Here is a 14,748-nt window from a genome sequence, read left to right on the forward strand (position 1 = left end):
GACCTTCACGATTCTGATCTTACTCAGGATTGTGGAGCTCTGGTGCGGCGCCAAAACTTCCCGTTACACTGGCGATGGCGGCGACCCTTGCCCGGATAACTACGAAGCACTGCCTCAATTCAAACGCAGAAATGCGTTCAAGGAAGTCTAGGTCATAGCAAGATTGCAACAGAATGGCCTTTTCTGACTGAAATGTGCACGGACAATTGGCTGAGACATTGCTGCACAACCAGCAGCGGCAGGACCGGGGTATTGGGGTGCTTGTCTTGTCTCTGACCAGAGGCGCCCGGCGTAACCGGTGAGGAAAGGCTTCCTCGTATTTCTTCAGCCTCAAAAGGTGCAACATGAGAGGTACCACTACAGGACAGGGGTGTACGGAGTAATACGGAGAAAGAGAGGGGGCATTTGCAAGAGATGGGGAGTATCTTCGCTAACCTCCTTCGGACTAGAATGTGATGGAAATGGTGATAAACAAGGCTTGATCGCGATTCTGCCTGACGCAGGACGCTGGATTGGCAATTTTACGCGAAGCCCATTATTCCCGTTGGCAGCAGGGCAAGGCAGACAGCTTCGATGCGTCTGAACCTCTGGTGTCAAAGTGCCAGAGATCTTTGCGGCGAATGGTGCTTTGCGGGCGCGTGCAGGGGCCTGGGCGCTCGTTGTGATTACAGTACTGGGCTACAGTATTCCGGACGAAGTCGAAAGTTCCTCTCCATGAAGCCTGAGACCAATGATCGAACGGTTACGAAAGGCGGCGGATACTATCAGCTTGGCTTCAGCCAGCCACCGGCAGCCGCATCGAACACACCCACAATCAATGCCGAGACGAAATGTCTGCCTTTTGGGCAGAGCCGCATTCGCCGTTATGCAGCCGTGTTGCCTTCCTCGCTTGGTCGCGGCCCGGCCTCAGATCGCCGCCGAGGTTCGCAATATTGTCGCTTGGCGGAGGCACAGCCATGGAACAGTGTATCAGATACACAGTGCGAGGCAGCCGCCTCAAAGCGCCTCATGGACAAGCAAAGTCCGCCCAGGACACAGCCTGTTCAACACGATCTGATTCTTGTCGCTCTCCAATTGAGGAGCGCCTCCAAGATACACATCGGACAGCATATGCTAAAGACACGGCATTCGTCGGAGACAGTTGTTTGTAAGCCAAGCCGGGAGGCAGTTCATCTCATTACTGATGAATGATTATCATGGTGACAACCTTCCCTGATTGAGGGTGCGTTTGGTTGCAAGGCTGACATGCTCAGGACGAAGTATCGGTATGCAAATGTCGCTGTACCCGAACTATCCCTTGGAGATGGGCTGCTCGGTGCTCGAAGAGCAAGCACTGTCGGGACTACTACTCCATCTACTGCCACACTGAAGCCTGTAACACCAAGGACTGCCAGTGGCATGGGACTTGCTGGAACGACCATCTCCCACGGAGCCAGAGCGACGCATCGTCACACGTTGCATTGGGCATGTCTACGCAGCACTTTTTTGTCCAAGACGTAATGCGATCAGAGGACGAACCAAGACGACTGCAGAAGCTACACGAAGAGAACGCCAGGACGCGATGGTTTAATATCCGCCACCACAATTCCCAGCCTTACCTCCATGTCTATGACCGATTCGGGCCGTTATGTGATCTTCCTGCTGGTGACGGCGCCGATGCGTCGAGCACCTTCCCGACAATCGTATCCTTCATTGGAAAATCAGGCGTAGGGAAGAGCACGCTGGTAAGAGCGATGCTGCTGTTGGGAAGTATCGATGCGCAGCAGGTAGACACCGAGGACGTCTCTGTGCTGGCGTCAAATCAGAGCCGCATGGCGGCCTTCAAGAACATCAGCTCTGCCCAAGGACCGTTGCCTGTTACAAGATCGGGACATGTCGATCATCTCGCAGACCCGACCACGTTTGGCGTCCATCTTTATAAGGACGAGAAAGGCCTGTGTGGGCCTCCGTCCAGCCCAGCCGGCTATACTCTGTTCGCAGATTGTGAAGGATTCTTTACTGGCGCTGCCCAGACGAATGCCGAGCGCCTGACCAGTGGCCGAGGCATTACGCCTGCCGAAGACGATGCTATGGAGGCCAATCTCCTGTACAAAGCACCGGTAACAGCAAATATGTCCACTCAGGACGGACAGGGACGAGCAGAGTCATACTATGCCCGATTTCTCTACTCCATCAGTGATGTCGTCGTCTTTGTCACCAACGAGGACCAGAACATCACGAGCCTCCTTATGAGCGCGCTCGAGTGGGCGGCAACAGCAGTACTACATTCTGTCAACTATCCTTCGCGGAAGACTCTTATCATCGTCCGGAACGGAGCCATTGGGCAGCGTCAGCAGATCATTGATACTGAGTCACTGGAAAGACTCTATCTGGACCGGCAGACAGTGAATCTGTGGAAAAGATCCGGCATACTGGAGCCCTTCGTCAACGACTACAACAGCCGGCAGGACAAGTATAGCAAGCATGTCTATGACAACCGAGATCTGTACGATGTCTTGTTCGACCGAACCCTTTGCTTTTGCATCCCACGCGTCGATGACGTCGAAGAATACCGCGACGAGACGGTGTTCACTCAGTATCTGGGCTTGCGAACGCTGATTGACGAGGCGTCTCGACGAGCGGTAAGCATGCGGTCGCAGGTGTGGATGAGATATGATGTCGCTTCCTTCTCCCAGATGCTCTTTGCGGCCTTTGAGCATTTCCGAACCAGCGACAAACCATTCAACTTCAACCAAGTGGTCAGGATAAACAGGCCCCATCCCCGTTCATTTCTCAACCACATTGCCAACTTTCTCCGACTCGCCTTGAATACAACATATTTTCGGGAAATTAGAGCCATGATACCCGACATCATAGCCCTGAATCTTGTGGTGTGGGCTATGAGAACCCTCCACCAAGGTAACAGACCCCTTCACTGCCTGGTCCCTCCATTTGTCTGACCTCTGTCACCAGTGGCGGACCCCGAACACATCTTCGATTCCGTGTCAGCAGAGGACGAGAACGACGTTTCATTGGCGGAGCAATGTCATTCTGCGATCAAGGAATTCGAAGCGAAATACCAGCAGTGTGGCTATAAGTTTGCGAACAGTGACCATTGCATCAACGGTCCTGTGATAGCTCATCAACAACTGCATCTCTCGCCTAACAACAAGCAAGCCTACGGACCGTTCGTCCTCAGACAAGTATTAGACCCGAATTTGGTGGGTGTGATCCGTGGCAAGTTCCTGGAGCATTACAATACTGTGGTGATCGAAGACCGGACTGGACGACGTTCGATGGGGAAGCCTCTCCCAGATAAAATCAAACGCGTTCGGGAAGCAGTCATGCAGAAGTACTGGTCACACTGGCTCGACATGACAAGCAACACGACTTGTCTGGCGTGCTTGCAAGCAGTGCCAGAGAATGTCCTGCATTGCGGGCATGGCTACTGTGTCCGATGCGTGCGCGAGTTGGGAAAACCATCCGAGTCCTTCGAATCTGCTTGGACATTCGAGGTTTGCTCTCTTTGTGGCAGACGCACGGGAGACAACTACTCGCACTTGATCAGAGGAACGCCATGCTGCTCTGGTGTTCGAATCCTGACTCTCGACGGCGGCGGAATCCGCGGCATCATTGAGCTTGCTCTTATTCAGGAGATCGAGAACAAGCTAGGCCTTGGAATCCCCTTTCGCGACTATTTCGACCTCGTGGTGGGCACAAGTACTGGTGAGTGCGAAGCCATGATGCCTCGGATTTGAGGCTCTGCCAACTGACATTCTGCATAGGAGGGATAGTCGGCCTAGCTATCTCCATGGGAGACAAAGATGCCAACACGCAGACCAGTCTGCTCACCAAGGCTTTCAAGTCTTTTGCTTCCACCACATTTCTCCATCCCCGTGCTGGAAGACTTTTGGACCGACTGGGCCTCGGCCACTTTGTGACCAGTGTGGTCATGTCGGTCGGCCTATATCAAGCGCTGTTTGATTCGAATCCCTTGCAAGCAGGGCTCGAGCGGTTTTTTGGCGCCCACACCAGCTTATTCAGTTCCGCGCGCACTCGGCATCATCAATGCTCGACGAGAGTTGCGGTGGTGACGACGAAAGAATTCGGCAAAAGAGCCCATCTCATCACCAGTTACAACAGGGCTACGCTAGGATCGAGTAATGACTTTGACCGTGAAGACGATGAAGGTAGGGGCATGAAGATCTGGGAGGCTGGCCTCGCAACGTCAGCCGCTCCATTCTACCTGCCCCCATTTAAAAAGACGGAGACCGGCAGCGTGTACTTTGACGGGGCTCTGCATATGAACTGTCCAGCTCCGGGCGCTGTTGAGGAAGTCAAGAAGATCTGGCCAGAGAACACACCGTCGCTCGACGTCCTGGTCTCGCTGGGAACGGGGATCCAGGAGTCCGAAGTCAAAATCCCGAAGGCGATTCGCATCGGAGGTTTCGCCGAGATTTGCAAGACTTTCCACCGACAGCTAGACTCTGAGAATCAATGGGAGAATTTCCGGTCGAGCGGCGCCACCGATGGTATACGGGATCGCCTGCACCGACTCAATCCTCCAATCGACGAGGACCTTCAGAAGGTCACTCTCTATCAATGGCAGAAGATGAATCAGCTGGAGGCCATGGTGCAGCGTCAGATGAAGGAGCCAGCATGGAGAGCTCGACTCGGCCACGTTACATCCGCTCTGCTGGCGAGTCTGTTCTACTTCGAGCCGGACGCAGAAGCACCTTTGAGCCCCACGACTCCTACGCCCACACCAACGAGCACCCAGCACGGAATTGAGGCCACGGAGATCCAAGGCACGATCCGGACACGCCTTCGCCACGACAGCGGCGAGTTGAGTCGTCTTCTCCATCGAGTGACGGGGCTGTTCTGGACGAAGCTCTCCGCCTCCTCGAGAGGCATCTCGATTTCGCCATCCGTGCAGCACGAGCCTTGGACTGAGATCTTGGCGTTCACGACCACCAAAGAGCAAGTTCTACAATTCGGCTGCCCGTTTCGCGTCCCCGTCCACTTCACCGAGCCTTCAGGGACCAAATCCCTGCTTGTAGCTGTGCGGTTCAGGGACTCGGCGGCGCCGGTGCCGATCAGCGGGTTTCCCGCCTCGCTGCAGAGCTTGTATGCAAAGGCCAGGGCATGGGATTGACGGCTGAGATACGGAGTGTGGGGCTATATATTGTGTGGTATTGGAGGGAGTAGACTCAGACCTGTGGTCATGACACAACGACCTCATCACGGCTTTATGAGTCTAACCATATGCCTTTACGACTTTATGACTCTATAACCTTATGACTCTATGCCTTTATGACCCTATGAGTAAATGGTCCTCTGGTCCTAGGACTTCTGACTCTCTGACCTTCTGAATCTAATCATCAGTGCATGTCTGTTTGCCTGTTGTGTCTATGTCCCCCGAATTCCTCCGTACGAACAGCTTAAGTATTGACTACCTAGTACCAAACACCAAGCAACAAGCACCAAGCACTCTGGGTCCATCAATGTATATTTCGTGCATTTATCCCCTATGTACCCCGTACGGAGGAGAGAGCACGGACTACGCAGTAAGGAGTACTTTCTGGTTCTTTCTATTGCGTCCGAACAGGAACACCGTATGTGAGAAAGCTGACGACGAAGAATAGTGAGTGGGCCTTAATTACTTCCCACTCACGCCGAAAGCACTACGTAGGTAACATGAGTAAAGTCAAGGATACTCCGTACTATGCATTTGTGCAGCACCTCGTATCAGAAGCCGAGAAAGCGCACAGTATATATAGGATGGATCGGGATCGATAAATGTATGGATTCACTCAGGGGCGGCGTATGAATGTATACTACCTAGGTACGAAGTACTACCTAGGTACACCGTTCACTACCCACGAGGTGTTGTAGAGCGTACACCGTAGATCGTACACTGTACACTGTACAAGGGTCATACTGTACTCCGCAACTTATAGAGTCCTCCATAAGGTACTCCGTACGCACGTGTATTGACCGCTCGCGCGTCTGAAGCATTGCTTATACTCCGTGCTTCCGCTGTCTTGTCGTCTCTGTCTTGCATGGCATTGGGATTTCGTGGCTGGACCACTGACACATTCGATTCACTCCTATCCATAAAGTACTCCCGTACTTGCATATTTACTCCCTCCTGCGTCAGGTATGGGAGCCTGCAGATTGATTCTCATTCTATGCGTCCCAACTAGGGTTGCTGGCAAGAGCAGGCTATATCGTCTCGTCTCATCTCATCTTGTCTTCTCATGTCACGTCTCAGCTCGACTCGAACTCAGGTCAACTCAACTCAACTCGGCTTATGTCTTGCTTTCCCTGGCAACCAGATATGGCAATCTTTCACGCCCACTTAGTTCATATCTCTATCACCCGATGTGCAAGCATCCAATCCATGTGATTGGGTCTTTCCGTTTTTGAGGTCCCAGGCCGGGTCCCATCCCGCCGTGTAATGCAAGAAAATGTCGCTGAGTCGTGTGGAGGTCTATATCCAAGAACGCCGCCTGCCTGCCGTGCATGGCATGTACATATGTCCAACCTGAACCCCGTCCGTTCGCATCAATGTCGATTTCGCATTCTTTTCGGTTCGCCGTGAAACATATTAACATCGCTTTCGTCCGCTTCGTTCTTCTTTTGGTACATGATCTCTTAGTCCTGTTCAGATGTTAGTTTTCATCCTCTCCAGAACTCTGTGGCTTTTCCACGGGGAAAAATCATACCTCGTCTGTCAACCGATCCAATAACTGAATGCTCAATATCATCACCAGCAACCCTAAGGTCACGACAACGAGCAGTCCAAAGCCAAACCAGCCGAGCACCATGGCCGCCGTGCCGACGCCGGACTTGACACTCCCGTTCCCTAGGTCTTGTGCAACCGTACTCGCCGCCACAGCCGCAGTGTGCTGCCACATGACGCTGACAAGCACAAACACCGAGGAGATGAATATCGTTGCCAATGCCACCTGGGAGACAGCTCTCGAGGGAAATGGTCGGACTTCGTGCTCCGAGCCATCGGGTCCGGTGCTGGTATGCCAACCAGGAAACGTCGCGAGGAGCACAAACGTGAGGAATGCCAATACCACGGCGATGATGAGCAGGTAGGGAAACACAATGGCGTTCTTGAAGGTGCTGGCCACCCATATCAGATTGAGCGGGTCTTGATCCACAGAAACCAAGTCAGCCAGTGCGGTGGAGTTTTGATTGCACATCCAGGCGCCGCGGTCGACGCGGATGCAGATGCCGAAGTAGCCGACACGGACGTTGAGATCTGCGCCGGCGACGATGTTTGCGATGGCCGTGGTGACGGAGGGATCGACTTGCACGCTCGAGAAGACGGGTGGGTATTGTTGGTAGTAGAGCGAGATTAGGTAGATGTCCGGGATCAGAGGGGAGGTTGAGGAGCAGCCTGCGAGTAGAAGTGCTGGATAGAGTCGGTCAGTATTGGCAGAGACGGTCGAGAGGCGTGGGTGCTGGACTCACATAACAGGATGATAGCGATGGCTATGAATATCATGAGGACATGGTGATATCCTATAAAGGGAACAAATCTCCTCCATCCTGTCTTGAATCGTAGGGCCATTGTGTCGGTGTCTTGTCAAGGTCAACGGCCTCCAGGTGTAGTGTGTGAGTGGTGTTGTTGCCGTCCGTGAGGACGGATTTCCGTGTTGAAGCTCAGCACGAGTACAGGTTTTGGCACTTGGCCCGGTTCAAGACGTGGTCAATGCAACCCGGGGTGATGGTCGGAGCGTAGAAGAGTGAGAGGGTGTGGTATCAACAATGTCGGGTACGACGGGACTCGTGGTACTTCGCGGATGTCAATCGCCCTGAAGAAATAGAATGGTTAGCTGTCTGGGTCTTGCTTCCGGCAGACAGATGAGTAGGTTGTATGTAAAGAGAGGGAAGAGGGAGGAGAGAGAGGCGTAGCTTGATTTAGTCCTTGAGATATTCGAGACTGGGATCGCTGTCGCTATGATTGGGCTTTACGGATCTGCCATGCTGGAATCCGTGAGGCTGGGCTGATGTGTGAGTGAATTGTTAGAAATTAATGTGGTGGCAGGAAAACTGCGGTGGACGAAACTCGGCAAGGCTGGGCGAGGAAGGCTGCACGAAGCCCCAATCAGGTTAGAGCCAAACAATGACGTTGACGCTAGCCGCCGTCGCTCTTCCTACGCCAAGCGTCACGTGCACGTAGGAGATCTAATTAGCTGGTTGTGGTCGGTCGCTTCGGTGGAAGTCATTCTCATGCGCCTACGAATGTCCAACAGCTGGTATCATGGTGTTACTCTGGCCCTCAATCCACATGAGGTATTACACCTGATTGCCCTTAACCAATGGTCATCAATATTTTATCTTGTCACGCTCGCCCAACGCCTCGGGTGAGTCTCTAGGCAACCAATGAAAACCTTCCACATCGCAAGACAATGCTCCGCTAAAGATCAATCAAACACCACACAGAACGACGCTAACTCTAGAACCCAATCAGTCACGCCGATACAAATGAGAATACACTGAGGTCAAACTTGGGTTTCGGCGAGCCCACGTCTGAGCTCTCATCCTCGCTGTTGGGCACCAAAGCATCCTCACTACCACGCACAATACCTGGTGCCGAGTTGTGGCCCTCTGCTTGGGCACTTATTCGCCGGTCGCCAATGGGTCCACTTCGTAGGTGTGGTGCTGGTGCTGGTGCAGTTCGTCTTTTGAGCGACTCCAACGCCGCCTGCTGAACCCTGGGTGGTGAACGATCCCATGTATTGGTCCGGCTCTCCCTAGCGCGAAGTGATTCAACATCACCAGCTTGGGGCAATTCCTTGAGCGCACTTATCTGTACTTCGTCACATGCGCGGTCATATGTCTGTTGTCCAGGCTCTATAGCTGGTAGTGACTGTAGAGACTGTAGAGATCGGTCTCGCCGGTGCTGCGTTTGAAGACCAAAAGTCTCCATTAACGACCCCTTTAGCTTCGCCTTTGTCAACCCTTGATTTTGTTTTCGAATGTGATATTCCAGGAGATCCTCAAATCCATCGGGATCGTCGTCTTGGTCGATCTCTTTCAATGCGGCGCTGTTGTGTGATGGGGTCATGCTCACCGATGGTGCTAACATTGGCTGCTTTGGCGATTTGGCGATTGGAGACGATTGTGGCACTGATACCTGCGAATCATGTTCTTGAGACAGTGGTGGTTTTACTTTGACGGAAGACTTGCGAGGCACATCCCTGTGGGGACTGGCGGCCTGCTGGACCTCAGGTCCAAGCAGCATTCCCCTGTTATCGTCCGCGAAGACCTCAAACTTTGATTTTTGGCTTCTCCTGTTCTTAGGCATCTTTTGTGCCAAGGGGCTTGCCTCTCCGCCCTTGGCCGGGAAGAACGGGCTCTGCTTCAACTCTTGGGTTGGCGAAGGCTCTGTCGAGTCTGAACACAGACGTTGTCGTTTCGGTGGCTGGTATGTCGACATTGTCGCAGCTCTAACCAAGAAACTGGCCCGGTCCGCAGGGGCCGATGGCGGAACTACGACTGTTGCATTACGCCGCAAAGCAGGAGCCGAGTTGACCAGTCTTGGCTCCCACGAAGCATTTCGGTTGCGTTCGAATACTCGTTGCTGTGAAGGAGACGGCGTCAAGCTGTTGGGGTCCAGCTCCGCCAGAGGCTGACGATATGGCTGGAAAAATGTCTCTATCGATTTCTTCGGCTTCAGATCTGCCGCGGCTGCATAACTTTGTCTTCTTCGGTCTCCTAGAGCTGGACGAGCAAGCGACTTGTTGACCTGCAAAGGTCTCTTCGTGAACGGGTCGAGGTCACCACAGGCAACACCGAGTGCCGTTTCAGGGTCGACGTACGGCCCCAGAAACGGCATGTCCGCATCGGACATTCCTGGGGGAAGCTCATTTAGGTGTACCACCTTTTGTGTCGTTGGGCAAAAGACACGGTGGTGTAGAAATGTCAGTTCTGCATCCCTATAGTCTTCCAAGTAGCCAGTCGGGACGATCATTTTGCCTTCCAGTTGAACAATACGCAGGATTTTCTCCACGTCGTTATACTTGCGGACAAGGCCATGGGCGGTCTTTAAACCGAGTTTCCCAATGTTAGGTAGATAGTCGCAACCACTGAGGATCGCCATTCGTCGAAACATCGTATCGGTCCAGCCGGCAAGACTAATCTCCTTGCACATGGCGAAGTCGGCTCGCTCAATTTCAACCAGTTCTCCGTATTGATTTAGCTTGGTCAGAAGCCGTTTCGCGCCGAATACAAGCATGTCGGAGTCCTCAGCCAGAATGCCATCGATTATGCCCTTCTGCTCTAAGTAAACCAGCTGGGCATCGGCTTCGTACGGCGCGACAATGTACTGAACATTGAGCTTCTTCAGTTCCTCGATGAGCTGGCGAGCCATAAGTGGTGTAACGTCGATGGCTTTCTGTAGTTCTTGCTGGGCTTGAGTGGTCTTCCCAGCCTTGTGCAATTCCAGGCCCAGCGCTCTGCTTTCTTCCCTCTTTTTCCGCCTCGCAGCGTTTGTGCCGGCTTTGCTGGGTAGATTGTCCCCATCGAATACCAGGTATGGGGTGACACCGAAGTCGATGAGCATGCGCACTCGGCTTAGCACGAAATCGATGTGAATCGTGGTGGGTTTGTCCATGGCAAGGGCGAACGCACAGCCCACCACGCCTCGGTGCAGCCATCCATAGGCATCAACTCCAATAGTCTGTCCAGAGAACTTCTTGAGTGTGGAATGCTTGTGAATCGATTTCAGCAAAGGCAACAAGCCTGAGCGTGTCAATATCCATGGCACAAATGCATGTCCAGATGCAGAGTACACACCTTTGATGCCCATGGCGGCCTTTGCCGCTGCCTCTCACCGCCTGTTTACAATATGCGACCAACTTATGCAGCGTAACATCGAAGACAGAGGACCAGATCCAGGCACGGCGATAGCGAGCGACGGTATAGGCGCGAGTGAAGGACGCAGAGCCATCGATTGTGTTTATGCGAATGTAATGGTGGTATCAGTACTTCAGTGGGCGAGTGCAATGCGATGCATACCTGGAGCTGACTTGCAGCAAGCGCCCACTCAATGCGCGACGCGTTGCGGGGGATCCACTCAGTCCTCGATTGGCGCCTGCGCGCCTGCATTTTGCTCACCAGCCACTAAGCCACCGAGGCGCTGAGCCACATGCCCACCCGAGATTCAGCCGGGGCGTCCAACTTTTTTTGGTCGCAGCTCGATGAACTGTCTAACTAGGTAGAGACCGATTCTGCCACCACCACCATGGCACGAGCTTTGAACAAAGTCCAAAAACAAATCTCCAAGAAACGAGGTGGTAAACCCGATGCCCTCCATGAGAACAGTCGGGATGCAAAGCGGCTACGCCGTGCTGGTGCAAGAGAGGAAAAGTTGGCTCGGCTCATGGATGCAGCCGTGAAAGCAAATCATGTCTATGGTAAGTGTCACGGTAACGGATTAGTTGGATCGATGTTGACATCTTTCTCCGGTAGTGGATAGAGTGGCATGGTTCAAAACAGCACTGGAAGGGTCCTCGGGCCCACTTTCAGACGACGAGATGCACGTTTTGACCCAAAGGTATGGGAAGTGACTCGTAATCGGAAATGCATCTCACAATCACTTCAGTTTTGTGGATCGCGAAGACGACGAGTTGGCTGAAGCCAAAGCAGAACGAAGGCCGGGGAGACCACCCACAAAAGCCGAAGAGCGAATATCCCAGCGCAAGGAAGCTGAAGACCGTGAGTTTCGCGCTGGTTTCTGGGTTCCCGAGCTCCGAAGTCAGGAGAGCCGGTCGAAAGTCGAACGGTGGGCGGGAGAATGGGGCGGCTTGAACACGCTCGACTTCGTTCGTGTCGTTAAGGGGGGTGGTATAAAGCCGTCGAACTTTCCGCCAAAGGCCAACTCCTGAAATCCAGGGATTCCACGGAAGTTTCGGATTCACTACGCCATCTCTGTGGAGGCGACTCTCTCTCGATATGAGAGGTATGGTAGTCATCCGACATCGCTACGAGCCCCTCCTTGGCCCAATTGTCGAGGACCCCTCCAGCTCGGCGAGGCTTTGTTCCTCTACCTCGTTCAGTCGCCGACAGACGATGCATGCGTCATGTGCATCGCATGACACGAACACATGAATATGAGGAGCCAAGAGTCACTACAAGTCGTGCCTCAACTGAAGCCGGGAACAGTTGTCAAGGAGCATCTGATATTGCTAGGACATCCTTGACGTTCGACTGAGTGTCCAGATGCGCCTGACACGAGCGAAGGCCGAAAATAGAAAACACTATAGTCGTTCTGGAAGCGTATGGGATACATCGACTGCTAATTTGCACGCTGTATCGGCAGTATTGAAGGTTGAAGAATCCTACTGTCGGAACAGCAGCTGAGATTTTGGAAGGCTTTTGCACGATCTAGATAGCTCGCGGTTAACCCAGCTGAAGATTGCCGGTCCCATACCCGGATATCAAGGAGCGAACATCCCGGAGCATGGTATCCAAACTAGATTAATGGCAGCGTAATATTATGGCATTGTGGGACGATGACCGTGGACATTACCTCGAGCATCGCCTCGGCATCTTGTGGCTCCACACTTCAACATGACTCGTAGTGAGTGTGCTCACGTGATATGTTGACTCGCTTCCAAGAATTATTTGGGAAACTTTCGAGACCGGCTGTCCATCTCCTGCGATTGCAGTATCTTTCATCCACCAGTCCTTCTCTCATCTTCATCTCCCCTGCCTTTGTTTGTTTGCCTCTAAAGATGCTTTCGCTCAGAGTTCTCGGCCGGGCCTTGCCCAAAGCTTTATCTCGCCAGCCTGCGGTTCGCTCCATATCATCCATCTCAAAGTTCGCACCTCGCCGGCCGCAGTGGCAGACGGCATCGAAATGGTCGTACCCTGCGTTCTCGACCTCTGTTGCTAGGAGAGAACCCGCAGGTCAATGTACGGCTGTCAACCCGAGTTAGAAACATTGCTGACATGTTCGCAGCGGACGAGGCGTTGATCGCAAAACTGAATAACGAGCGACAGCTCGAGCTGCAGTCGCAGACAGATGACAAGCAAGCCATCATCGACGAATTCCTCGAGAACAGCCCCTTCAAGCTACATGACAAGCCAGGCTCACACGAGATTGTCCTCACGAGAGATTTCGGCAATGAGAAGTGCGGTCACCCCTCCCACGGACTGCGAGATCGAGACTAACAGCAAATAGGATCAAAATCAAGTTGAGCGTATCCGACATCTCCGAATACCCAGCTGAAGACGACTTCGATGCCATAGACGAAGATGGGGCGCTGTCAGACGAGGATTTTGGTGCAGGAAGAAAAACCGCCAACCAGTCTGGCGCAAGAGGAGGAAAGGTCGACGTTCTCCCCGAGGACAGCATTGCGCCCGTTGATCGAGCTGAGGGGGAAGAAGCCGAGGATGAACAACCCTCTCCTGCTTACCCTGCTCAACTCACCATCACGATCACCAAGCCCGGCAACAAGGCGATTGAGATACGAGCTGTTGCCCAAGACGGCACCATTGAGATCGAGAACCTCAGTTTCTTCCCCAAGGAGTCGCTGCTGGAGGCGCAGAGCACCAAGGACGCATCAGAAGCTCGGAGCCTGTACGCGGGCCCGCCTGTCGATGAGCTTGACCCCGAGCTCCAGCAGATGCTTCAACAGTACCTCGAAGAGAGAGGTATTGACGAGGAGCTCGCCAGCTTCCTACCCGAATATATGGACTACAAGGAGCAGAAAGAATATGTTAAGTGGCTCGAAGGTTGGTGCAATATCCCGTGGCCACAGCTGTGATCGTGCTAATTCGTTTCGACAGATCTCGAGAACTTCGTCAAGGAGTGATTCCATTCCACTTACCGCCACGATAGTAGTTCCAGCACTTCTCGCTTGCACTTTCCATAGCCGCTCCACTTCCGCAGCATTTCTCTATGTGCAAAAAGGTGTACATTATGTGACAAAAACAAGCCACAGGCAAACAATGAATAATCGGATACCCCATTACCCAATTGAGCCTATGGGCATTTTTCTGACTGTCTTGTCCCATCATGTGTGTGTGATGTTCGAGAAGCTGGGTCGGTGCTCATGGATTCCCGATCCAGAGACCCGAATCCTTTCCGAAGCTGACTTCCTCTCACGGTGCGCTGATGAGAACTGCAACCGCGATGTCATCCTTGGTGACCTTTACTCCGCCAGCATCCCTACGACTGTCCATGCTGGAAATCTGTTCGATCCCTTTCAAGCTGAAATGTTATCGTCTAATCGCAGCGTGCGTCGAGGTGCCGAAAATGGTAGAAGTTGCGACTCGAGTCAATCTCTCACTACCCTTCCTGGAAGCATGACTGGCCTGGCCAAACACAGCACGAAAAGTCCCTGTGCTATCAGGGATTGTCTCGGATCGCCTGTTTGGAAACCTTGGCCGTGATGATGGCTACAGCGACGAGTTCAGCCCTCGATAGGTATTCTCTTGTACGCGTCTGACCTCCACCTAACCTCGTATCCAGGCGTATTCCGTATCCCTTCCCAGCTTTGCCGAGGTGGAGATCCCAAACCAGAGCTCAGAGCCACGTACCTCGTAGCTCGTACTGCTACAGGCAGAAAATGCGTTCATATTGCATTCAAGCTCGGGAAGATTGATGCTACTGACTCATCAACCCCCAATCAAATGCATTCCATAGCACGTTCAGCAGCGTCGCGAACCCGATGACCCCTTACGAGTTACTAGGCGGTTACCTTTCTCACCCACACCTAACGCATAACCCGGCTCGGCCGG

At 53.1% G+C, this 14,748-nt stretch overlaps 5 protein-coding genes across 5 annotated transcripts; 3 read left to right on the forward strand and 2 right to left on the reverse strand.

The window, feature by feature from the left end:
* Positions 1-1,466: 1,466 nt before the first annotated feature.
* Positions 1,467-5,134, forward strand: G647_04213 (uncharacterized protein; the record flags this gene model as incomplete). Its single annotated transcript, XM_008728557.1, has 3 exons — positions 1,467-2,898; positions 2,989-3,705; positions 3,765-5,134. The coding sequence occupies 3 exons, from the start codon at positions 1,467-1,469 to the stop codon at positions 5,132-5,134; spliced, it is 3,519 nt and encodes a 1,172-aa protein (XP_008726779.1).
* Positions 5,135-6,701: 1,567 nt separating this feature from the next.
* G647_04214 (uncharacterized protein) lies at positions 6,702-7,567 on the reverse strand (the record flags this gene model as incomplete). Its single annotated transcript, XM_008728558.1, has 2 exons — positions 6,702-7,408; positions 7,468-7,567. 2 exons carry the CDS (start codon positions 7,565-7,567, stop codon positions 6,702-6,704), a joined length of 807 nt encoding a protein of 268 aa, XP_008726780.1.
* A 903-nt stretch (positions 7,568-8,470) lies between these two features.
* Positions 8,471-10,810, reverse strand: G647_04215 (uncharacterized protein; the record flags this gene model as incomplete). The annotated part of the gene is made up of 1 exon (XM_008728559.1): positions 8,471-10,810. The coding sequence occupies one exon, from the start codon at positions 10,808-10,810 to the stop codon at positions 8,471-8,473; it is 2,340 nt and encodes a 779-aa protein (XP_008726781.1).
* Positions 10,811-11,245: 435 nt separating this feature from the next.
* Positions 11,246-11,888, forward strand: G647_04216 (uncharacterized protein; the record flags this gene model as incomplete). The annotated part of the gene is made up of 3 exons (XM_008728560.1): positions 11,246-11,417; positions 11,473-11,557; positions 11,606-11,888. 3 exons carry the CDS (start codon positions 11,246-11,248, stop codon positions 11,886-11,888), a joined length of 540 nt encoding a protein of 179 aa, XP_008726782.1.
* An 849-nt stretch (positions 11,889-12,737) lies between these two features.
* G647_04217 (uncharacterized protein) lies at positions 12,738-13,820 on the forward strand (the record flags this gene model as incomplete). The annotated part of the gene is made up of 4 exons (XM_008728561.1): positions 12,738-12,918; positions 12,965-13,136; positions 13,187-13,740; positions 13,795-13,820. The coding sequence occupies 4 exons, from the start codon at positions 12,738-12,740 to the stop codon at positions 13,818-13,820; spliced, it is 933 nt and encodes a 310-aa protein (XP_008726783.1).
* Positions 13,821-14,748: the final 928 nt, after the last annotated feature.

Source organism: Cladophialophora carrionii (assembly GCF_000365165.1).
Source record: "Cladophialophora carrionii CBS 160.54 unplaced genomic scaffold supercont1.3, whole genome shotgun sequence".
Classification (NCBI taxonomy): Eukaryota; Fungi; Ascomycota; class Eurotiomycetes; order Chaetothyriales; family Herpotrichiellaceae; genus Cladophialophora; species Cladophialophora carrionii.